Source organism: Antechinus flavipes, chromosome 1, assembly GCF_016432865.1.
Source record: "Antechinus flavipes isolate AdamAnt ecotype Samford, QLD, Australia chromosome 1, AdamAnt_v2, whole genome shotgun sequence".
Taxonomy (NCBI): Eukaryota; Metazoa; Chordata; class Mammalia; order Dasyuromorphia; family Dasyuridae; genus Antechinus; species Antechinus flavipes.
This window is the reverse complement of record NC_067398.1, coordinates 448122844-448150148: the sequence shown is the minus strand read 5'-3', so window position 1 is coordinate 448150148 and position 27305 is coordinate 448122844. Positions and strand designations below refer to the sequence as shown.

At 33.9% G+C, this 27305-nt stretch overlaps 1 protein-coding gene across 1 annotated transcript in view; it reads right to left on the bottom strand.

Annotated features, from left to right (window-relative positions):
- The window catches only part of STAU2 (staufen double-stranded RNA binding protein 2), a 437835-nt gene that overhangs the window by 190800 nt on the left and 219730 nt on the right, over window positions 1-27305 (bottom strand). The window contains exon 12 of the mRNA XM_051970039.1: window positions 335-636. Within this exon, the coding sequence (XP_051825999.1) occupies window positions 335-636 (302 nt within the window). The remainder of the gene's footprint in view (window positions 1-334; window positions 637-27305) is intronic.

The window sequence follows — 27305 nt, the reverse complement described above, 5'->3', positions numbered from 1 at the left end:
AACATCTCAGAAAGGCTGGCTTCTTTTTAATTTTCTAAAAAGGTAATAATAAAACAAGTGCACTTGAAAAATCAAAAAGCAGGAAAAAAATTGGAAATGAGAAGGAAATGGGAAATTAAAATGGAAGAGAATTATATAGGAAAGGCATTACTGGATAGATAGAAAATACAAGATAATGATTCATGGGTAGCTTTACGTGTTTTCATGGGTTAATCTATTCTTTGTACTTATATTAAGTTTTCAAAGTTAAACTAAAAGACTAGAAGACAGGACCAAATTCTCAGACAGATAAAAATGTTGAGTTTTAAGTTGATGAACAGATTTTGTTTCATACCTGAAAACCTTGAATCCTTGCTAAATATTCCAGTTGTCTTGAAGGCTGCATTATAGGGCAGGTAGGAGAAGTTCCTTTCAGACCTATGGCTTCAGCTGATGGAGATGTCCCATTCATAAGGAATTCCCTGGCTAATGTAGTAGTACTATTTGATGGTGGAGATAGGCTGAAGAAAGAGCTTGAAGGCTGGCTCATTTCATTGGAAGACAAATAGTTTACTGCAAAGTCAGAAACTACTTTGTTGCGGCTTGCTTCCATTTCTTGATAAATATCAGGAGACAAATGAAGAATTCCCTTTGGAGCTGTAAACAAAAAAGAGGAACCATTTTATGATCATGGAAATAGCTGGTGTGAACAGCTTTTGACATTACTAGGTTCTAGTAGCAGTAAAATGACAAAATATCAAAGAATCACTAGTCAAATGAACCACCTGATAGCTGTAGTTGTCCCTGCAAAGTTAACAAGGAACCTTCACAATTCTCAGAATTGCCAGTTGAAGGGCTAATACAGAGGGCCATCACAAGACATTTGTGTCTAAGAGGCAAAATCTGAAAATTATACCCTTGTTAAGAGTTGTATCTAAAATTTACAGCTTTTGCATAACTTGTTATTCAGTTATTTTTCAGTTAACATTCAACTCTCCATGACCCAACTTGGGGCTTTCTTGGCAAAGATACTGAAGTGGTTTGCCATTTCATTCTCAAGGTCATTTTGCAGAAAACGAACTGAGGCAAACAGGGTTAAGTGACTTTCCCAGCACCACACAGCTAGTAAGTGAGCTCTATCTAACTGCCAAAATACAGAGAACTAAATAAATACCTCTGTAGAGGGCTGAAACCCTTGAGTTGTCGCACTGAGGTCAGTTCAAGCATTTAGGGCTAATTACTGATTGGACAATACTCTATGGGCATATCCTTGGAAAATGGCCCTCCCCACTACCCTGTGCTGGCTCAATGATTGGTGTATACAGAGGATTGTAGGAGGGACTGGGGGTAGAGTAAGACTAGCCAGAGTCACTTTTGTGGTGAACGAGGAAGAAGGTAGTTGGGGAGATCCTGCTTCCATAACCTTCACTTCTACCCTTAAAGACCAAGAATAAAGACCTAAATAAATAAATAAAAATAAATGCAAATAAGGTCAAGAGTAGTTGAACCAATTATGGTATATGAAGGTGATGAAGCATAATTTTAATATTAGAAATGATGACTGTGAAGAATTCTAAGAAACATGGGAAGATTTTATGAATTGATTCTGGGTAAAGGAACACTATTTCATGGAGAACTCCAACAAAGCAAGCACTCATAAGGAGATCAGAAGAAGCAAGCCAGGGATACTCTCACGGTCTCTTTGAAGAATTTTGGAATTAACTGTGAGGTATGAGAAGCACTGGTATAGGACCACACAGCATGGCACATCCACATCCACTGTGCTCTATGAGCAAAGGAGAACTGCAGTAGCTCAAAGGAAATGAGATACACAAATATAGAGATATTTCTACTCCAAATGTTCCACACAGATTGCTTGTGCCCAACCTGTGGCAGAGCTTGTTTTGGTCTGATCAATTATAGTTAGACATTCTATACTCTAAACCTAACATAGTGATGTCATGTTGGTCCTCTTTGAGTATGAAGGACAATAACCAACAATGAACACTAAAAGGTAGCTAAATTCTAATTTAATGCAATGTCCAATTTTGACTCTATAGGTCACATGACAAGATATACTTTCATCCTCTTGAAATAAAGCCAAAGGTCTAAAGATGTGGAATGTTGAATACACTGATAGATAAGATCTCTTTGTGGGTTGCCTTAGCTTTTCTTTGTTTTAGAGAGAGTTCTGGGTACAGGGGAAGAATATTGTGAAACAGATGAGCTGCATTACATGTGGGAACTCTTGCAAGGAATTTACTTTCAAGTTGTGGGGTTTTTTTAATCTATTTGGTATAGCCTAAAGATATTTCTTTTACAGATGAAATTTCTTCCCTTTTTTTATTCCTAAGAGGAGTCTTATTATGAAAAGAATTGTATTTTCATCATGCTACTAAATTAATTATATTACTGTTTTAATTTATTATTGTTAATAATGATGAAAACAATAATAATACAATTTACATAGCACCTATTATATATCAGGCACTGTACTAAGTACCTTAAAATTAATATCTCATGTGATCCTCACATGAGATCATCAACAACTCTTGAGAAGTAGTGTTCATAATTTACAATTTACAGTTGAGAAAACTGAGCAAAGAAAAGTTAAATGGCTTGCCCAGGATCAGACCGTTAATAAGCATTTAAGGTTTGGATTTGAACTCAGGTCTTCCTGACTTCAGCCCAGTGTTCTCTATCTACTGTATCACTTAACTGCCACTACTGATTGCATGGTTGTATGATAGTACTCACATTTGTGTTGTGCACAATTAAAGCTAAAAGGACCAACAGTCATTAAATCCTTGCAGTATTGGCAAAAAACTCAATTTGAACTTTCAAATAGGACACTTATTTTCACTATGATGCCTATTTCCTTGGGGAAATAAAGATATTTAGAGTCTCCTACAAAGTTCTGGGGTCAATTTGGAGAGACATGAAGTAATTAGTAAAATGTCAAGAAGAAAGACATTTTATATAAATTAATTTCTACAAATAATTTATTTAGATTATCTTGGACTAGATAAAAGAGGAGATTCTTTGCCTCAATTGTTATCTATCCTTAATCACCGAAGGGGTGCAACCTCAGTCAAACTGAGACCTGCTGAAGATCTTAGCTTAAAAAGGCCAAGTCTCCCATTACATCTAGGACCATCTCCAATTATCCTGATCTCTATCTTGCCTCTAGACCCAGATGGCTCTGTATCCTGATCTCTATCTTGCCTCTAGACTCAGATGGCTTTGGAGGGGAAAGTGAGGCAGGTGACCTTGCACAGCCCTCCCTCCCGTAAATCCAACTCACTTGCATATTATGGTATCACTTCCCTGCTGTCATAGTCCTTTCCCAGAAAGAAGGACAAACAACAACAACAAATCAGTAGTAATAACAGCAAACCTAGAGATTAAAGAGGGAGGGAATTGTTTGGAAACTAAGTTCTAGCTTTTGCATTAACAATGAGAAGATAGCAAGAAAGCTCAAAACCTTCCTGGAAGTAGGACTATCTGGGAATAGCATAAGACACTTGTACAGAGAGAGAAGTTGGCATCAGGAATTAACCTGTACAACTTCCATTACATAATTCAATGGTCCTTATCTCAAGCTAAGAACTTCCTAGGAGAGCATCCATACATTGCTGGGGAAGAACCATTTAAATTCTGGATGGGACATGCCACTGAAATATACTACCACTGAGAAGGAAGTATAAAAGAAATTCAAGGAATCTGCATTTGCTTTCACAAATTGCCTGAAATCACAAGATCTTATGACCATGATGATTACAAAGATTATAAAGGCAACTTGGAAACTCACAGAATGCATAAACAAGAGTATTTCCAGTTCTAGAAGAGGGCAAAATAGGAAAACACATGTAAAATCCTGCACATGAAACCATATAGGACATGCTAAATGTCCCAAATGATCCTTTTTATTGTCACATCACTAAAACTCAATTTCCTTTTTTTTTTTTAACCTGTCATCTTTTCTCATCATCTTATTTTTTTCCCACTTGGGCAGGAAATTAAGAGTCTCACTTTTTTCCCATATAGATCTCTTATACCATGACTTGAGAATAATAATTAACATCCCAATTCATACATAGGATATGATTCTGTCACTCTCTCTTCTTCATCATTTTGATGCCTTGTTGAACCAACTCAGTTCTACCCTGTCTTCCTCTCTTCATCTCTAACCAATTATCATTTCACCAATTATGCCATGCCAAATCTAAGCACTGGAACATTTCTATTATTTACTGACTTCGCTCCAATACTCATGCTCTTGAACAAAGGTAGAAAAAACATTCTAAGTCCATTGCAAATTTGTTAGACAACCTCAACTGGATTCTTCTGCTAGACAGTTTTTCTCTACTAGTCTTAACAACTTATTATCCCCCTGTCCACACTGGCTCTTCCCTCTTTAAGTTTTCAATGGCTTCCTCTACCCTCATCTTCTTAGCTAAGAACTCTGTCACATGAAGCAGCTACACCCAAAGAAAGAACACTGGGAAATGAATATAAACTGCTTGCATTTTTGTTTTTCTTCCCGGGTTATGTATACCTTCTGAATCCAATTCTCCCTGTGCAACAAGAGAACTGTTTGATTCTGCAAACATATATTATATCTAGGATATACTGTAACCTATTTAACATGTATAGGACTGCTTGCCATCTGGGGGAGGGGGTGGAGGGAGGGAGGGGAAAAGTCGGAACAGAAGTGAGTGCAAGGGATAATGTTGTAAAAAATTACCCTGGCATGGGTTCTGTCAATAAAAAGTTATTAAAAAAAAAAAAGAACTCTGTCACATATTACAGAAAAAAAAAATTGAGGCCATTCATCATGAGTTGTGACCTCCCTATCATATCATTCATATACTTTCTGCCACTGCCTTCTCCATCATTTCTGTCTCATATGATAAGGTACTGCTTACCAAAACTAACTCCTCTATCTGTTCAAGTGATACCACTCCATTCTGTCTCCTCCAACAGATTTCCCCTCTATTTTCTCCATTCTCTTATCTATTTACAATAATTCTGTCTACAGGCAGATTCCCTGTAGCCTCCAAACATGTCCACATCTCTTATTTGTAACAAAACTCTACTTACAATTCCTGCCTCAAAATATTTGTGGCAGTCTTTTTTGTATTGGCAAGAAACTGGACATTGAGTTGACACCCATCAGTTGGGGAATGGCTGAATAAGTTATGATATGTGAATGTTATAGAATATTATGTTCTATAAGAAATGATGAGCAAGAAATGATATGAGGATCAATTCTGATGGACATGACTCTTTCCAACAATGAGATGATTGAGGCCAGTTCCAATGATCTTGTGATAAAGAGAGTCATCTACACCCAGAGAGAGGAGTGGGGATCACACCATAAAATTTTCCCTCTTTTTGTTGTTGGTCACTTGCATTTTATTTTCTTACTCATTTTCTTTCTTTATTGATCTGATTTTTCTTACACAGCAAAATAATTGTATAAATATGTTTACATATATTGGATTTAACATATATTGGATTGCTTGTCATCTAGGAGAAGGGGTGGAGGAAAGAGAGGAAAATTTGCAACACAAGGCTATGCAAGGGTCAATGTTGAAAAATTATCCATCTATGTGTTTTGAAAATAGAAAGCTTAAAAAAAACTCCTGCCTCCTTGCCTAGTCTTTATATCTTATATCTTAACACATACTCTTCAATCCAGTGACAAAAACAATCTTACTGCTCCATGAACAAGATATTCTACTCCAAAGCTTCAAAGGCATATTCTCTGGCTCTCCCTCATCCTTGGAATGCTCTCCCTCCCCAAATCTGCCTATTGACTTCCCTGGTTTCCTTTCTGTTCCAACTAAAATCCCATTTTTTTACTGGAAGTCCTTCTAACTCCTCTTAATTCTAGTGCCTTTTCTCTATTAATTATCTCCTATTCATTCTGCATATAGCTTGTTTCTGGGCCTACATTTCTTCATATATATAAAATAAAATGGTAGGAGTAATGGTTTTTAAGATGTCTCCCAACTCTAAATTTATAATCTTATAAGCATTTTGGAATATTTGCTCCATGTACAACGGCTAATTCAAAGGTTGACAATCAAGGATCAGGAATAGCAGAAGATAAGGAAAGTCTCTGATTATCCCAGATGTGTTGCCATGAAGGAGACACAGAAGGAAATTTACTTGGTCTTTAGATAAATGGAAAAAAAATTTTTAATAACTTTTTATTGATAGAACCCATGCCAGGGTAATTTTTTACAGCATTATCCCTTGTGCTCACTTCTGTTCCGATTTTTCCCCTCCCTCCCTCTACCCCCTCCCCCAGATGGCAAGCATCCTTTACATGTTGAATGGATTACAGTATATCCTAGATACAATATATGTGTGCAGAACCGAACAGTTCTCTTGTTGCACAGGGAGAATAGGATTCAGAAGGTATAAATAACCTGGGAAGAAAAACAAAAATGCAAGCAGTTTATATTCATTTCCCAGTGTTCTTTCTTTGGGTGTAGCTGCTTCTATACATCCTTGATCAATTGAAACTGAATTAGCTCTCTTTATCGAAGAGATCCACTTCCATCAGAATACATCCTCATACAGTATTATTGTTGAAGTGTATAATGATCTTCTGGTTCTGCTCATTTCACTTAGCATTAGTTCATGTAAGTCTCTCCAATCCTCTCTGTATTCATCCTACTGGTCATTTCTTACAGAACAATAATATTCCATAATGTTCATATACCACAATTTACCCAACCATTCTCCAATTGATGGGCATCCATTCATTTTCCAGCTTCTAGCCACTACAAACAGGGCTGCCACAAACATTTTGGCACGATAAATGGAAAATGTTGAGGCAAATGGTCAGATATGAGAAGTTTCTGTATGCTTAGATTGCTAACTTGCAAGTCACTTGGGCTTCTGTGTACACACTTTTTAGTTTACAAGGAAGATAACAAGAATTTAAGATAACTACATCTTAATAGTGACAAGACAATTTCATCCAGTAAGTACTGACACGTTCAAATAGGAACTGGAAAACTTCTATCATATCTACTTTGCTAAGGAAGAAATACTCTTCTGTATATAGTTTCAGATCACAATTCACTCTAACCAAGATAGGAACTAAAAAAGGAAAGGGAATTTCCTGTTTGACCACTCCTTCCATGTATTCTTTTACTAGATTTTCATCAATGTCATAATCACTAAGTATGGGTGTTTCCCAGGCCTCTATTGTGGGTTTTCTCCCCCTTTTTCTCCATACTATATCCTTTAGAACTCTCATACATTGAATTGCCATCTGATTATTCCCAAACTTATTTATCCAGTCCTAGTCTCTCTTCTGAAGCTTATTCCTGAATCTGTAGCTATCTACTGAACATTTTGAACTGGATGCTCCATAGTAGTAGTAGTAATAATAATAATAACAATGATGATAATGATAATAGTGCTTTACATAGTGCTTACTATGTTCCATGCACATGTGCTAAATTCTTTACAATCATCATCTCATCAATTCCTCAAACAATACTGGGAGATAGGAACTATTATTTTCCCCATTTTGTGATAAGAAAATTGAGACAAATAAAGGCTAAGTGTCTTGCCCAAAGACACACAGCTAAGTTAGTGTCTGAGGTTGGGTTTGAATTCAGGTCTTCCTGACTCTAGGTCTAGCACTCTATTCATTGCTCCACCAAAGCACCTCAAACTCAATTATGTCTAAAATAAAACTTTATCTCCTGCTCCCAAATTTAATCCTCTTCCAAATACTCCTATTAGTGTTGAGAGTACCACAATCCAGACTGTTACCAAGGCCTAAAATCCTAGAATCACCCTTGATCCCTCACTCCTACTCACCCAGCATATCCAATCAATAGCCAAATCTTGCTGTTTCTCTCTTCACAACATTTTTTATATATGTCTCCTTCTTTGCACTTCCATAGCCACCATTTTAGGTTAGACCCTCCCTAATTCCCTATCACTTGATCTACATCAATTGCCTTTTAAATTGTTTTCATGCCTCAGATCCCTCCACTCTAATTTATCTTCCACTCAATTACAAAAATTATGTTTCTAAAACAGAGTTCTGACCAGGGTCTCTCACTATGCAATTTCCAGTGGCTCCCTATTATCACCAGGATACAAGTCCTTTGCTTGGCATTTAAAACTCTTTACAACCTCAATATATTCTGTGATCTAACTATTCTGGAATGTACTGTATTCCATCTACCATCTCCCATTTTTCCATTGACTATCTTTTATGCCTGGAATGCTCTTCCTTGTAATGTTCTCTCTAAATTGTCATGTTCTCTGTTGAAGTTTTCTTGGGGTCTCTGGATGCAGTTTCAGTTCAGTAATCACCACAAGAGTAGCCAGGTGTTAAAGTCCAAATGCTTTATTATCTCCTTCAAAATCTTGTCTCTTTTACTGGGGTCCAGTTAGCTTTCTTAGAGGCCTATCTCTCTCCTTGGTTCCATGGGCTTCAGCCTCTAGCCACCACAAAGATGGGCAATGCAATGAATCTGTCTCAGCCTTTAAGCGCTTCTAGTGAGCTTGTCATTACTGGCACTGAGACCTTTTTGCTTATATATTCCACACTGAGTATACACCAAACGTTATATTAGGAGGAAACCATTATTTGTTGTAGGATTAAATCAATGCTAAATTAGATTTAACCATTATCTCCTCAATTTCACTTAGTACCTTGTTTGAAAGTCTGGCCCATAACATCTCCTTGTAGGATTAAATCAATCATATTGAACCATGCTAAATTAGATAACTATTGTCTCTATCAATTCCACTGACTTAGTACCTTGTAAGAATCCTTTGTTTCAAGTTCAGAGTTCTGGCCTATAATACTTCCTCCTGATTTCTTCCTCTTTGAATCCTTGGCTTCCTTCAAGACACAAATAAACTATTAATAGGAGTCCTTTCCCATGGAGTCTCCCATTCTTTGGATGTATCTTGTATCTACACACAATTACACACACTGTTTCCTCCAGTAGAATATAAGCTCCTTGAGAAAGAACTGTTTCTGCCTTTCTATTTTCAGAACCTACCACAATGTCTAGGAATAATAAAATTTTGTAAATAATAAAATATAATAGTTTATAAATGCTTATTGATAGATTAACTGATTAAAATGGGATTAGCTTTGGTAAGAATGTCTAAAGCTACTATATCTAATACACTCAAAGAAACCCACTGCATCTATTGATATGATAAACTCAAAGATCCAAGTTTTTGGAACAAAAATTCATTATTTAACAAAAATTGCTGGGAAAACTGAAAAACACTATGGCAGAAACTAGGTATAGACCAATATTTCACACTATATACCAACATAAGGTCACAGTGGGTACATGATTTATACATAAAGGGTGATACCATAAGAAAATTAAGAGAGTACAATATAGTTTATTTGTCAAACTTAGGGGTAAGGGAAGAATTTAGAACAAAAAAACATAAAAAAACATTATAAAATGTAAAGTAGATAATTGTGATTATATAAGATTAATTTTTTTTTACACAAACAAAATCAATGCAACCAAAATTATAAGAAACTGAGGGGAAATTTTTGCAACAAGTATCTCTGATAAAGGCCTCATTTCTCAAACATATAGAGAACTGAATCAAATTTATAAAAACACAAATCATTCCCTGATTGATAAATAGTCAAAGAATATGAACAGGAGTTTTTAGAATAAGAAATCAAAGCTATGTGTAGTCATATGAAAATAAATCACTATTGACTAGAGAAATGCAACTTAAAACAACTCTGAAGCATCACCGCATACTTATCAGAATGGTTAATAAGACAAAATAGGAATATGTTGGATGGTGGAGTAAATGTGGGAAAACTGGGACACTAATGCACAATAGGTAGAGTTGTGAACTGATCCAATCATTCTGAAGAACAATTTGGAGTTATGCCCAATGGGAATGAAACTATGCATGCCCTTGATTCAGCAACACCACTGATGGGTCTATATCCCAAAGACATCCAAAAAATAATAAGAACAATTAAATAAGCAACAAGTAATGCAAAAAACAGTAAGCACTTACTAAGTGCTACTATATGCAGGAATTGTACTTTGTGCCAAATATACAAAGAACAATTCATTTTTAGAAATATTTCACAATACTATTGTATCAAGCTAATTTATATGCCAACTTTCTACTTTTCAAATTTAGCAAGTAATCAGAGACAGAAAGACATTTACTTAATGATTAAGAAAGACTACTAATATTCCTTCTTTGACCTAGTTTTAGTTAAATAGAATGACATAAATAGGCCTATACTTCTGAGTTGTGAAGCATTATAATTATAATTATAATTTTCATATTACAAATCAGTGCTATAAATTCCTTACTTAAATTTAAACTAAAAAAGAGACATTTAACCTATTTACAAATTGGTTTGCAAAAGGTGAATTTTATGAACACTAAATATAGCAGTAGGGAAGTATATTATATGATAAAGAAAATTCAATTATCTTAACACAAAGCAGAACAAAAATAATACACTTGAAATAACATCACAGCAAAAAGAATAATTTTTTTAAAAAGGACAGTTACTTAAAGTTTTCAGAAAAAAACAAGTACAGCAGATGGCTTTTCCATTGATGTAATAATACTTAAAACAAACATTTCACATGCTTTCTCAGGCATTTCAATGTTTTTACATGATCCACCCAAATATCTAACTGCTATCTGGAACAATAGTTTGGACTTTTTCCACATTACAAGTTTTCTAAATGTTAAAATAACTAATATACAGCATGTGGTGAATAAAAAAAAATTCTGTGTGACATCAAACATCAAAGAATGCATATTTTATTTTAATAGAATTGCTAAATTAATGAGTTGATTTTTTAACTATCTAATCTTTCAATATAGAGAAACTAAGTATTATTCCTCCAAAAACACAATTAACTTAGACATTATTTGCACATGCTTCTAAACTCCTTAAAATTGCTTAATTTTGTAGACTTATTAGATATTATTCCCTTTTCTCTACTCTATAGTAAATTAAATTGCCTTCGCTTTCTCCTTTTCTCACAAATAGTACTATTTCCTATGGCGATGCCTTTGAATTAGTCAATGGAACTAGAATGCACTTCCTTCTCAGATCATTTGCCTCACAGACTCAAGCACAATGATGTCAAATATAAAGAGAAGCAAAGGCCACTAACATGTACAGAAGAGTACCTGAGTTACATATTGAATTGCTCTTTATATGTAATATTATTTGTTTCATTGTATTTTAATTTATTTTGTTAAATATTTGTCATTTACATTTTAATCTAGTTCAGACCATACTGGAGAGAGTACAATAGTCTCCCTGCACATGTCTGACACTTCTGTTTTGCAAATTGAGTTGATACTCCAACTGCTAGTGACTAGGATCCCTAACTACTTGCACATGCATACACATGCATACATACATATATACCTAAGATTATATATGAATTCCACATTCATATAATAGATATATTCTTTCTGAATAATATGCAAACTCTTTTAAAGAAATGACTTTTGTCTTTGTATTTCCAGCATACCACTTAGAGTCTATATATGAGATACTTAATAAATTTCTATTGACTGATTAATCATAAAAGCCATGGGAAGGTAGTAGGATGTAAAATTAATCCATGGAAATCATCATGAGCAAAAAAGTTATCATTTGCATTTCTATGTAGTATTAATAAAAAAAATCAAGAAAAACAACAAGAGAAATTCTAGTTGAAAAAAAAACTCTACACAATGTAAAAAAAATCTGGGAGTTAACTTATCAAAATATTTATATAAAGTTATTTTACATAAATAAAATCACAGACTATTCTTTACAGAAATGAAAGAAAATGTAAGTGTCTGGAAAGATTGATTGCTCATTGGTGGGCCAGTAAAATAAAATGACAATACTATTTGAATTAATTTACAGATTTAGTGTTAGACCAATTGAATTACCAAAAAGATATTCTATAGTACTATACAAAATAATAAAACTTATCTGGAAGATAATCAGTCTAGAATCTTAAGGAAAATAATGAAAATAAATAGAAATGAAGGAAGCATAGCAGTACCAGACAATGAACTATTTTTTAAAGCAAAACTATCTGTTACTGATTAAAAAATAGAAAAGTAGGTCAATGCAATAGTATATACACATACACACACATGCACAACACCATAATCCAGAAGCAATCTAAAACAATAGTTCAGTGTTAAATTAAAATCTAAGAATATAAATTACTGGGGACTTCCTATTTGACCACAATCACTAGGAAAATAAAAAAAAATTGTCACATACTTGGCTTAAGTTGGCATCTTAAACCACATACTGCAATAAACTCCAAGTATAACACCTAACTGTAAGAGGGATCATATCATAAAACAAATAAACAACAAAAAATTAGAGAACAGAAGAAGGCACTTTTCACAATACTACCACCTTGCATTTCTACAATGCTTTAACTTTCATAAAGCATTTCATAAATAATCTCATTTGATCTTGACAATAACTCTGGGAGGTGGATGCTATTTTTATCCCTATTTTACAAATGAGTAAATGAGATCTTAGATTAAATGATTTGTCTAGGGTCACACAGCTAATAAAATGTCTGAGCCCAGATTTCAACTCCTGATGATGGGTCTAGTGTTCTATCTATTGTAACACCAAACTGCTTTAACAATAAAAAGGAGTGGAGAATTCCTCATGAAACAAAGAATAATTATGACCATAAAAGACAAAATAAAAAAATTGATTTTACAGAATGAAAAAAGTTTTTGCACAAACAAAATGAAGAGAGAATCAAGAAAATCTTTGTATCAAATATAACCGATAAGAACTGGATATTCAGTACATCTAGAGAATAGGTATAAATATATAAAATCAAAGAACTACTTTCCAATAAATACACAAAGGATACAAGTGATGTGAAAATTGTAATCTGTCAAAATATGACTTGAAAGTATATTCTAAATCACTAATAGTAAAATGATAATAAGTTAAAACAACTTTTAGGGTTTTTAGATTTTTTTATACTTTGTAAACTGGCAAAGAACACAAAAACTTGGAACAATAAATGTTGGCAAGAATATGAGGAAATCGACATTCCTATATTGTTGGTAGAACTGATGGTATATTTCTCCAACTGTTTTGAACATAATTTTGGAATTGCATGGGACTATTCTTGACATTCTGTCTCAGTTACCATGCTGCTAGATATGTATCCCAAGAAGATCAATGCCAGAAGCAAAGAATTAGTCCATAACAAAATAATCCTATTATCACTACTTATTCATAACAAGAACTAGAACAAAAGTGAATATCCATGAGCTAGAGAATGGTTGAATGTACCCGTGATATATAAATGTAATAGAATATTATTATGTGATAAGAAATGATAACAGGGCAGTTGGGGGCACAGTAGATATTGTGCCAGGTCAGGAATTATGGGGACTTGAGTTCAAATCAGGCACTTACTAGCAGTGTGACCCAGAGCTAGTCACATAACTCTGTGTGCCTCAGTTTCTCATATGTAAAATAAGCTGGAGAAGGAAATGGCAAAGCTCTTCCATATCTTTGTTAAGAAAACCCCAAATGGAGTCAATGGAGAATAAGATACAACTGAAACAAATCAACAACAACAATGAAAGAAATGATAAATATGAAAACTTCAGAAAGACATACATATAATCTGAGGAGCAAAATAAACAGAACCAGAAGGATAAGATGTAGAATGACTAGAAAACTGTAACTGAAAAAGTTATTAAAAGAAAGTCAAACTGAGTAAAAAAACTAGTGATTGTCCCCAAGAACTGTAATGAAAAACACCTCTCTCCCTGAAGAGAAAAGACTGACTAGTAAGGAAAAAAGCTGGATACACTGTCAAAGGTGAAGTTTATTACTAGTTGTTACTTTTCTTTGTTGGGGAGAGGAAAAGAGAGAGAGAGAGAGAGAGAGAGAGAGAGAGTGTTTTAGAAATGATTGTGAGATAAAAAACAAAAAGCATCAAATAAAATTCTTTTCTAAAGACCACAAATACATCAAAGAAATTTTAATCCATTCTATTTGTGAATAATTTTAATGAATTACAAATATTTAGTTATTTTCCCCCCAAAATAACATGACCCTAGAAGGTATGCTGATTTTTAAATGTCTAAACATAAACAAATGAGAAACTTTTTTACAGTAGTCCTAATGGCTAGTGTCCTTTTTACATTCCTACTTCCAGCATTAGGTTGATTTTGTTCTATTCAATTATTTGAATTTCTATAGTAGTTGAAGAGCTCAATGAACTAAGCAGGTAGTCTAACTGTATGTTAAATCAATTAATTTAAAGAGGTTGAAAGAATTTTTTGGATCATCCTGGGAAAATGTGCCCAAATCCCCACCCTCCCCGCTGGAAACTTCCAAAGCCTTTGAGGATATAATGACTCTATGGCAAATTTCAGTTTTTTCCAGCCTGTAAAGGCTGGCTTGGCATTAAAAGGTTTATACTTCAAGACAGCAGAGAATCTCCCAGTAGGCTGCCAAGCCTGAAGATCTGATAATGCCATGGATCTCCAAAAGGGAGCAGTCTACTCTTCAACTCTCTTTTTCCAGCAATGAAGTGTGTAAAGGCTATTTTGAGCTGTTTCCCAAATGGGTGAAGGGTCAATTTTTCAAACTTTTATTAGGCATCTATGCCATCATGAACATATATCCTATGGTACAACTGATTAGATTCTGAACAAATGAATCACTAATTATAGGAACAAATTTAAATTGAACCTCATTTAACGGGCATCCTTGAGTAAAAATAAAAGTTTGCTTTCTTTTTAACCAAGAATTTTTTAAAAATTTCTTACTATAGTACTTTAGAAATTGTTTCAAAGATTCCTTTCTAGTTAGACTACTATTCCTTACATATGTCAACTTTGCTGTCATTTTCTCCTTACCTGTGTAAAAGGTTTTTTTTTGTTTTGTTTTGTTTTGTTTTGTTTTTGGCTATCACAAAGAAAACTGACTGAAAAAGTTTTCTATCTCAGAGAAATTCTTATCCTTGATCTGAAAAACTGACCTCTTCTGTATGACTACAGATGAATGAATGAAAATGCACTCAAAACTGTTCAGGGCACTAAGCTAAGCATTAAGAATGTCAAAAGAAAAGTAAGAAAGCCCCTGCTTTCTTTTTTTTTTTTAATTTTTTAATTTTTTAAAATTTTTATCGACAGAACCCATGCCAGGGTAATTTTTTACAGCATTATCCCTTGCACTCACTTCTGTTCCGATTTTTCCCTTCCCTCCCTCTACCCCCTCCCCCAGATGGTAAGCAGTCTTTTATATGTTAAGTAGGTTACAGTATATCCTAGATACAATATATGTGTGCAGAACCGAATAATTCTCTTGTTGCACAGGGAGAATTGGATTCAGAAGGTATAAATAACCTGGGAAGAAAAACAAAAATGCAAGCAGTTTATATTCATTTCCCAGTGCTCTTTCTTTGAGTGTAGATGTTTCTGTCCATCCTTGATCAATTGAAACTGAATTAGCTCTCTTTATCGAAGAGATCCACTTCCATCAGAATACATCCTCTGGATCCAAGAGTATGCACAGTTTGATAACTTTTTGGACATAATTCCAGATTGTTCTCCAGAATGGTTGGATTCGTTCACAACTCCACCAACAATGCATCAGTGTCCCAGTTTTCCCGCATCCCCTCCAACATTCATCATTATTTTTTCCTGTCATCTTAGCCAATCTGACAGGTGTGTAGTGGTACCTCAGAGTTGTCTTAATTTGCATTTCTGTGATCAATAGTGATTTGGAACACTCTTTCATATGAGTGGTAATAGTTTCAATTTCATCATCTGAAAATTGTCTGTTCATATCCTTTGACCATTTATCAATTGGGAATGGCTTAATTTCTTATAAATTAGAGTCAGTTCTCTATATATTTTGGAAATGAGGCCTTTATCAGAACCTTTGACTGTAAAAATGTTTTCCCAGTTTATTGTTTCCCTTCTAATCTTGTCTGCATTTGTTTTGTTTGTACAAAAACTTTTCAATTTGATATAATCAAAATTTTCTATTTTGTGGTCAATAGTGATCTCTAGTTCTTCTTTGGTCATAAATTCCTCCCTCTTCCACAGGTCTGAGAGGTAAACTATCCTATGCTCTTCCAATTTATTTATAATCTCATTCTTTATGCCTAGGTCATGAACCCGTTTTTACCTTATCTTAGTGTACGGTGTTAAGTGTAGGTCAATGCCTAGTTTCTGCCATACTAATTTCCAATTTTCCCAGCAATTTTTGTCAAATAATGCATTCTTATCCCAGAAACTGGGGTCTTTGGGTTTGTCAAACACTATGTTATTAAAGTTATTGGCTGTTTTGTCCTTTGAACCTAACCTATTCCATTGATCAACTAGTCTATTTCTTAGCCAATACCAGATGGTTTTAGTAACTGCTGGAAAGCCCTTGCTTTCAAAGAGTTCACATTCTAATAGGAAATCACAAAGCATGCAGGAAGTTTTAGCTTTAAATCAGATGGTAGTACATCTTATTTACTGTCACTTTGTTTGATAAAACCACATCTATTCTTGATGTTGAACTATTTGACAATGCTGAGGGCTTTGGTGTGAATAATTCTATTTGATCACAAGATACCTGGATGAAGAATACATATTATTATTGCCTTAAGTACCATGTTTCCCCGATAATAAGAGCTATCCCGAAAATAAGCCCTCCCTTTACTGTGTAAGATTCCTCTAAAATAAGCCCTCCCCTGAAAATAAGCCCTATTGAGATTGCTACTGTAGTGAAGGTGATCCCCTGCGCTACACGCTACATTACAATACCCTCTGTATGCACCGTCCTCTCCCCACACCCCACCTCCTGGGTGAAACGCACACCGCGCTCCGAGCTGCATCCAATCAGAGCTGCAGCAGTGAGCGCGTCATCCTGTTCTTCCCCAGTGATTTGCTTGCTGGTGCCATTGAGAGCAGTGCCGCGGAGGAGAGCTGAGGCAGGACAACATAAAAACCCGGTATGAAAGCGGGAGTGAGGGGGCATGATGGAGGATAAAAGAAGAACTCAGGGGGCATGATGGAGGATAAAAGAAGAACTCAGCCAGCACTCACCACACTAAAGAAATGAAGAACTTCCTTGCAGAGGGAAGAATAGATCAAGTAATGATGCCTGCAGGAATGACTGCCTATCTCCACACCCTTGATATTGCAATAAACAAGCCATTCAAGGACCATTTGCACATGGAAGTCAATGACTACATTGAAAATAGAATGGAAAGAAATCAGCGTGGAAACTTTGTGAAGCCCTGTCTGCAAGAAGTCGTGACTTGGGTGAAGAAGTCATGGGATAAAATTACTGACAGCTGTGTCGCCAAGGCACTACGAGCAGGTTACCTGGACAAGACATGTTCATTTAAAGAGAGCTATATTGCTGGACTTGACAGATTGGGTCCATTTCTTCTGAAGGAAATAGAGGTGCAAGACATCCAGGACGGAATTCAGGGTATGGACACTTATGACGATGTTGTTGAAGAAGATGACATGATCATTATTGAATAAAGGTACTTTTTTTGGTTCACATTTACCCGTTTATTAAAATTGCTGTCAATGTTCATTAAAATAAGTCCTCCCCTGAAAATAAGCCCTCTGGTGGTTTTCTGTCCAAAAAAAAAATTAATAAGACAGTGTCTTATTATCGGGGAAACACGGTAGCACCTCTTCTTTATCCTTAATAGCTAGTTCTCTGTCGGCGGGGCGGGGAATAAAAGAATCTGTATATGTGTGTGTATGTGTATGTATCCACATACATACACATACATATACTTGTTACTATGTATAACTCATTACATATCATGTTATATATGATATGTGGAAGGAACAGCAGAGGCACCCAGGAAGGCCTAAGTTCAAGTCTTACCTCTGTCACACATCGGCTGAGAAAGCCACTTAACCTTAAACAACTCTAATACTATAGATTGCTGAGAAGGTGCTAACTTGCAATGGTAGAGTTTCCTCATCTGGAAATATCTTATACCAGTGAAATTACAGATCCATTCTATATCTCCATTTCATACGAATTTATATACCTGTGCGTTGCATACACCTATCCATATGTAATGCTACACAAAATGCAAAGAAATGGAATTTTGATATTTTGGGATGAATGCAAACTAGAGTCCTAGTACAACTAGGAGAAATCAGGTCAAATATTCTTATTGACTCTGAAGAGATTGAGCAAAAAATAGTTATTGTTTTTTATCAGGATCATTTTAATTCTATAAATATAGTACCAAAACATCTGAGAGACCATATAAAAATAATCATCTAATAAAGAAAAACAGATTTCATTAGTCCAACAGTAGTAGTTCGAAATTAAGGGTAGAGACCAAAGAAAACTGAGAACAAAGTCCAGTGTGGGACTGTTGGAAATGGGAACACCTTTTTAGTTTCAGGATATGCCATTAGGGTTAAATAGTGAACAGACAAACAAGTGACAAAGAAGAAGACAAATAAACAATTATACTGAAAGTCACAAGGAACTCTATTCCATCCCAGAATTATTTATCTAGGGTCATCTCTAATGAACCTAGAAGAACCAGCAGATTTCACAGAGGCTAAATAAAACTTTTTAAAAGGTTAGCAAAAACATATTTATGTGGTAAATGCCTCTGAATAGTCTTTTAGTGGGTGGATTCGGCACATACCAGTACCTTTGAGTTTAGTCCAATTTTGAATTAAGCTTCACAGTTCACCTTTAAGAAACAATGAGCCTGTTTTAAAATAAAATCCTTCATTAATAAGAAACAGGGAATGAAAATTTTTTTAAAAATAAGATATGCATCAGCTGAATTGTCTCTAAATAGAATGTTTTACAAAGTTTTCCATTAGCCATCAGTGGATCTTTAAAACACACAAACTTTTTTTAAACTTGTTAGTCATTCATCTGTAAAATCTAGCTTTTTATGTGCATGCCAAGCATAAAATTTCCCCATGCTAAATTTAACACAAATCTCACATTACAGAGTTATGTGCACTTGCAATTTAACATGCCGATGACAAAGGTGCAGGCTTATACATCCAAAGTATCCACATTTGAGGTGAAGAGGAAAGAACACGTTTATTTCAGTGCCTTTTCAGCTGGAGGTACATTCATGAAAATCTTCAAAAAACAAACAAAAAAAAAAAAAACCTAGTTCTATAATTTAAATCTGCAGGCAATCAAGCTAGGAAAATACATAGAGGAGCCAGGCTGTGTAATCACTAACACTTGCAAAACCATTTAAACTATTCTTTAGTTGTAATTGCTAGCAGTCTCCTATGACTGTAATCTCCAAAAAAATCTTCCATTGGAAAAATCAAATACAGGTGTATATTAACTTCCTGCCTATTTCTAATCAGGTGTCACACAAATCTTAGCTATGCCACGTTAAAAATATCTTGTCCTTTAATGCTACATCATTCCTCCTTTTTAAGAGAGTGAAAAGGAAAACAATAAGGGTTCCTAGAATACAAGTTGTCATTGTCCCTCCCTAAGTTGGGACACCAGAAGAAAGGAGGAAATAGGTACCTCTAAAACAATCTATTTCCAAAATATTCCATAGGAACTAACAGAGAGAAAGAATTTAATTTGGAGAAAGGAAAGACCTGACTTTAAATCCAGCTTCAAATGCTTACTGTGTGACCCTGGAGAAGTCACTCAGACTTGGTTTTCTCATCTATAAAATGGGATATACTATTATCATCTGTATTCTAGGGATGTGGTGAGGATAAAATGAGGTATGTGTAAAGTTATTTGCAAATCTTAAGTCACTATATAAATACTATCTATTTTTTATTCAAATGAATCTAAACTTTAAAATCATTTTTATCATTTATTCAAATTAATCCAGACTTTAAAATGTTCTCTTTTTAATAAAAGATAGAAAAGTATATTTCATAAAAGAAATCTATATGTTTAAATCTGTGATGACATTATGTTAATTATAAAATAATACTTTTTCCCTTTTTTATGTTTCCCAAAGATAGCTAATCATTCTACAAAAGTTTTTTAAGGAAAATTTTTTAATGATTTCCAATATGAAAACTCTAAAAAGATGATTGAACTGAATCATAATGAGGCAAAGGAAACTGACTAAAGTCTCACAACATTTCAACTAGCATTTAATACCTAGAAACCAACCCTCTAATCACAAGTGCACATTTTTACATTCAAAATACTAACATTGTACACATTCCCTCACTCGACAAAGTTCCTGTAAGAGAAATTCAAGCTCATGGAACTGATTAAGTAGGGTAGACTTTGTTTATGTTACCTTAAGATTTGAACTTACAAAAATCTATAGAAAAATAATACATTTTATTTCCAAAGTTGTTAATTCTTAAGCAGAGACCAGCTTTTTATTGTTGCTGTGTTACAGCAAGACCAATCTAGTCCCAGAGCCTCTACTGTTGCTTAGGAGAAAATTATATGGGAAGCTGAGTAATGATTTTTTGGAGCTGGAGTCCCACCTTCCCTATGGTGCAACAGCATAGGAATCATTCAGTGTCAATGATGCTTGTGATACAAAGATTTCTTTCAGCTCAACATTAAAACTAGTACAGATAAAATGAACATGGGGAATGGGGATGGAGGTAGGGTGGGAGGTAGGAGGTAGCTTCCTCTAAGCTCCAACATTTCATGTATTGTTCTGATCATGGAGGTAGCAATCCCTAAAATTTTAGTGATTAATCAGTTTTGGATTTTTGTTGTTGTTTTTTGGCCAAATAAAAATCACCTTACCATTTCTAATTTTATATCCAAGGTTGGACTTGTCTTTCTACTTAGATAAGTAAGATAAGATATAAAATATCTAAACTTAACTAAAAGAACTTGAAGATTAGTTTTCTGTACTCTATTTCAAAGTTTAAATGTTAATAATTGATTTGTTATATGATTTTCATCTTATTATCATTTTACTATTCCTTCCATTATGCATAGCTTCTGTAAAGCTTCAATATTAATGCCATGTTTGCAGTAGAACAAAGTGGTAGTTTATTGATGCTCAGACCCAAACTCAGGTCAGGAACTTGCAGAACTTAGAGTAGGGAGATCTTAATCAAATTTAATCTTAGATTAGACCTTTCTGAGGAATGAGAAAGGTTGAGAAAACTGAAAGTTTGCAATTCTCCAGCTTTAGCTGTTCCTGTGACCCTAGAATAATATTAAAAAGTATAGTAAGCAGAACAGCATAGACTTTCATTCTGTAAATGTGCAGAATCCAGTCCTAACATCAAGTTGAAAGTCAGAAAACAGGATAAAAGAAAAAGCTTAAGAAAAATTCCACCATTAAAAGCTATCATGGTGAGGGGAACTCAAGACACAAACCCAGAAAAAGAGATAACTCTAAAATATCTAAAGTGTCTAAAATATCTAAAATATCTTAAGTAAAAATATAGCTTAGATACAACTTCAACTGTATAATTCCTGAAAGGGATGAAGTAAGAGTTTAAAAAGAATTTAAAATGTTGGGGAGCTTTAATAAATGGAATGAGAAATCTAGAGTAAAAAAATTGAAAAAGAAAAAGGTTGGAGAAAGCAATTTTAAAGAAAAATTTTAATTTGGTTCAGCAAAAGAGGTTCAAAACCTTGCACAAACAATAATTATAATGGACCAAAGAGAAGCTAATGACTTTTTGGGACAACAAGCAATATTTTTTTTAATTTTTTTAATATTTTATTTTATAATAACTTTATATTGACAGAATCCATGCCAGGGTAATTTTTTTTACAACATTATCCCTTGCACTCGCTTCTGTTCCGATTTTTCCCCTCCCTCTCTCCACCCCCTCCCCTAGATGGCAAGCAGTCCTATATATGTTAGATATGTCGCAGTATATCCTAGATACAATATATATTTGCAGAACCGAACAGTTCTCTTGTTGCACAGGGAGAATTGGATTCAGAAGGTAAAAATAGCCCGGGAAGAAAAACAAAAATGCAAATAGTTCACATTCGTTTCCCAGTGTTCTTTCTTTGAGTGCAGCTGCTTCTGTCCATCATTTATCAATTGAAACTCAGGTCTCTTTGTCAAAGAAATCCACTTCCATCAGAATACATCCTCATACAATATCATTGTTGAAGTGTATAATGATCTCCTGGTTCTGCTCATTTCACTTAGCATCAGTTCATGTAAGTCTCGCCAAGCCTCTCTGTATTCATCCTGCTGGTCATTTCTTACAGAACAATAATATTCCATAACATTCATATATCACAATTTACCCAGCCATTCTCCAATTGATGGGCATCCATTCAATTTCCAGTTTCTAGCCACTACAAACAGGGCTGCCACAAACATTTTGGCACATACAGGTCCCTTTCACAACAAGCAATATTAAAACAATCAAACGATAGAAAAAAATAGAAGAGAATGTAAGATATCTCATGACAAAAAACAGAATGAGAAAGAAAAACCACAATGATCAGTAGACTACCTGAAAGCCATGAACAAAAGAAAAGCCTTCATATTATATTTCAAGAAATCTTAAAAGAAAATTCCCCAGATCTCGTAGAACCAATAGGCAAAGTGGAAACAGAATCCATAGGTCACTTCCTAAAAGAAATTCTAAAATGAAAACTCTCTGGATCATTGTAGTCAGAATCCAGAACTTCCAAGTAAAAGAAAAAGATCACAGGGCTATGCCAAGATGGTAGAGAGAAGCCAGGAATTTGCCTGGGCTCTCCCTAGTTTCCCTTGGAAAAAAACATTAAATCAAGCCTTGAAAAGAATTGTAGAGTGATAGAATCCACAAAAATATTGAGTGGAATAATTTTCTAACACAAGACAATTTAGAAGGACTTCAGGAAAGGTCTGTCTTAGTTGGGTAAAAAGAGGAGCACAGCCTAGTTCAAGTGGTGTTCAGGTTAGCCAGTGGAAGGCTCGTAGCCATAGCACAGACAAGCAACAAAAGCCCCCACACTTTGGACTCAGCACTTCAGCTGTGAGGCCTCCAGCCCAAGTGCAGCAAGCAAACTGTCAGTCCCCAAACTCAAAGCACAAAAGGGACAACGAGGCCAGACTTTCATAATGCAGTGGACAAGCCACCAGAAGTCCCAACACAGAAAGTCAATGACCAGACCTCTGGCACCTAGGGCAAGAAGCTTGGGATAGTGATCCCTGTTTTTAAAAATGAGCAAAAAGTAAAACACAACATTGACCACAGAAAACTATTATGGCCACAGGGAAGATCAAAACACAAACTCAGAAGAAGAAAACAGTGTCAAAATATCTACATGCAAAGTCTCATATAGGAATATGAATTAGTCTCAAGCTCAAAAAGTTCAAAACTCTTGAAAGAGTTCAAAAAGGATTTTTTTTAATCAAGTAAGACAGATGGAGAAAATTTTTTTAAAAATGAGAATTACACAAGAAAATTATGAAAAAAGAGTCAATAATTTGGAAAAGGAAGCACAAAAATTGACTGAAGAAAACAACAAAAACCAGAATTGGCCAAATGAAAAAGGCATGAAAGATCTATTACAGTAAAGGGAAAGAATGTTGTTTCAATCTAACTCTCAGATTTGGCCCTAAAAAGGAATAACATACATTTAGTTGAGTAAGGAAATCCCTATAGGGAAGTAGAAAAAGAAGGAGAAAAGGAAAGATTAAGGGTAATAGAAGGAAGGACAGAATGAGGGAGGTGGTGTTAAAAAGCAAAACACTTGTGAAAAGAACAGAATGAAAGGAGAGAGAAAAAGAAGTCTAAATAGGAGGGAAATAGAATAGAGGGAAAATATATAGTAGTCATATCTATGAATGTGAATGGGATGAATTCTTCCATAAAACAGAAATAGATAGCAGAGTGGATTAAAATCCAGAATCCTACAATATGTTATTTATAAGAAACACATTTGATGTAGAGAGACACACACACACATACATAGTAAAGGTAAAAAGCAAAAGCAAAATATATTATGCTTCAGCAAAAGTAAAAAAAAAAAATCAGGGATAGTAATTCTGTTATCAGTCAAAGCAAAAGGACAAATAAATCTAATTAAAAGAGACAAGGAAGAAAACTACAACTTTCTAAAAGATGCCATAGACAATGAAATAATACCAATATTAAACAAATACTGTGATATATCTGTGGTACAGCATCCAGATTCTTAGAGAAGAAATTTAGTGAGTTACAGGAAGAAACAGGCAGCAAAACTATACTCAGAAGCTGAAGGGAATCTCAACCTTTCCCTTTCAAGAGTTAAACAAATCTAAACACAAAGGAAACAAAGAAAGAAAGAAAGAAAGAAAGAAAGAAAGAAAGAAAGAAAGAAAGAAAGAAAGAAAGAAAGAAAGAAAGAAAGAAAAGAAAGAAAGAAAGAAAGAAAGAAAGAAAGAAAGAAAAGAAAGAAAGAAAGAAAAGAAAGAAAGAAAGAAAGAAAGAAAGAAAGAAAAGAGGTGAATAGAATTTTAGAAAAGTTAGGTATGACAGACCTCTGGAAAAAAATGCCTGGGGATAGAAAGGAATATAACATTTTTCAGGAATACATGGCACCTATACAAAAACTGGCCTTATAATAGGGCATAAAAACCTCACAACCAAATGCAGAAAGGCAGAAATATTAAATGCATCCTTTTGGGATCATGCTGCAACAAAAACCACATGTAATAAACAGTCATGAAAAATGGATTAAAAATTCATTAAAAATTAAATCTAATCCTAAAGAACAAAAAAGTGAAATAGCAAATCACACAACCAACCAATAATTTCATCAAAGGGAATGACAATAATGAGACAACACACCAAAATTTATGGGATGCAGCCAAAGCAGCATTTAGGGAAAATTTTATATCTCTAAATGCTTACATGAATAAAATAAAGAGAAAATCAATGAGATGAGCATGCAATTGAAAAAGCTAGAAAAAGAACAAATAAAAAAAATCCCCAATTAAATACCAAATTAGAAATTCTGAAACTCAAAGAATAGATTAATAAAATTGAAAGTGAAAAACTACTAAATGAATCAATAAAACTAAGATCTTGGTTTTATGAAGAAAAACCCAATAAAATAGATAAATCTCTGTTAATTTGATTTAAAAAACAAAAAAAGAAATCCATATTACCCATTTCAAAAATGAAAAGGATGAATTCACCACAAATGAAGAGGAAATTAAGCCAATCATTAGGAGATATTTTGCCTAATTGTATACTAATAATCTGGTAATGTAAGTGAAATGGATAAATATTTTAAAAACATAAATTGCCAAGATTAACAGAAGAGGAAATGACTAAATAAGCCATTAATGAATGAACTCCCTAAGAAAACTATCTCCAGGGCCAGATGGATTTACAAATCTTTAAAGAACAATTAATTCCAATACTGCACATACTACTTGGAAAAATAGGCTTAGAAGGGATGCTACCAAATTTCTTTTATGTCACAAATATAATGCCAATACCTAATTCAGAAAAAGTCAAAACAGAGAAATTATAGACCAATTTCCCTAATGAATATAGATGCAAAAATCTTAAATAAAATATTAGCAAAGAAATTATAGCAATTTATTAATATATACCATGACTAGGTAGGATTTCTATTAGGATGCAGGGCTGGTTCACTATTAGGAAAACTATTAGTATAATTAACCATATCAATAATGAAACCAATACAAATCATGTGATTATCTCAATGGATGCAGAAAAAGCTTTTGACAAAATACAGCACTCATTCCTATTTAAAAAACTCCATTAAAGAACATAAGAATAATTATAGCTTTCCTTAAAATAATAAGTAGTATCCCATCTAAAACCATCATCAAGCATTATCTGCGATGGGGACAAACTAAGTTTTTCCAATAAGATCAGGGATGAAAAAAGAATGCCCACTGTCATTATTATTATGTGGTGGACATTTTAGCTTTAGTGATGAGAAGAAAAAAATATTGAAGGAATTAGAATAAGCAATAAGGAGACAAATTTTTATCTTTGTAGATAACATGATGCTATATTTAAAGAACCCTAGGAAATCAATTTTAAAATTTCTTGAAATAAGTAACAACTTTAACAAAGTCACAGGATATAAAATAAGCCCACATAAATTAACAGCATTTCTATATATTGTCAACAAAGCTCAGTAGTAAGTGATAGAGAAATGCTATTTAAAACAAATAAAGACAATATTAAATATTAAGTACAATACCCAGGAACTATATGAACACAATTATAAAATACTTCACACAAATAAAATCAGAACTAAAAAATTAGAAAAATATCAATTGCTCATAGGTAAGTTGGGCTAATATAAAAAAAATGGTAGTTAAGCCTTAATTAATTTACTTATTAAGTACCATACCAATCAAACTACCAAAAATATGTTATAGAGCAAGAAAAAAACCATAACAATTCATTTGAAAGAACAAAAGGTCAAGGATATCAAGAGAATTAATAGGAAAAAAATACAAAGGAAGATAGCCTAGCCATACCTGATCTAAAATTATATTATAAAGTAGCAATCATCAAAGCAATTTGGTACTAGCTAAGAAATAGAATGGTGGATCTGGAATAGATAGATTCATAAAACACAGTAGTAAATGACTGTAGTGATCTACTGCTTGATAAATCCAAAGACTGCAGCTTCTGGGATAACTCATTATTTGACAAAAAAGTGCCAAGAATATTGGAAAATAGTGTGGCAGAAACTAAAAACAGATGGCAGAAACCAACGTCTCACACCATATACCAAAATAAGGTCAAAATGGGTTGAAGGAATTAGAATAGGCAATAAGGAGACAAAACGATCAATCTTTGCAGATAACCTGATGCTATATTTAAAGAGTTAAGACATAAAGGGTGATTCTATAAATACATTAGGAGAGCAGGGAATAGTTTACCAGTCCGATCTATGGAAAAGGGAAGAATTTATGATCAAACAAGAGCTAGAGAACATTATGAAATGTAAAATGGGTTGTTTTGATTACATTGAATTAAAAAGATGTTTACAAACTAAACCAATGTAACCAAGAATAGAAGGAAAGCAGAAAGACAGGAAACAATTTTTACAACAATTCTTAAATATATAGAGAACTGAGTCAGTTTTATAAGAATACAAGTAATTCCCTAATTGATAAATAATCAAAGGATATAAACAGACAGTTTTCAGATGAAAAAAATGCTCTAAGTCACTACTGATTAGAGAAATGCACATTAAAACAACTCTAAAGTGCCACCTCATACCTATTAGATTGGCTAACATGACAGAAAAGGAAAATTATAAATATTATTTTTAAAAAGAGGTGGGAAAATCTGGACATTAATACATTGTTGATAGAGATGTGAACTGA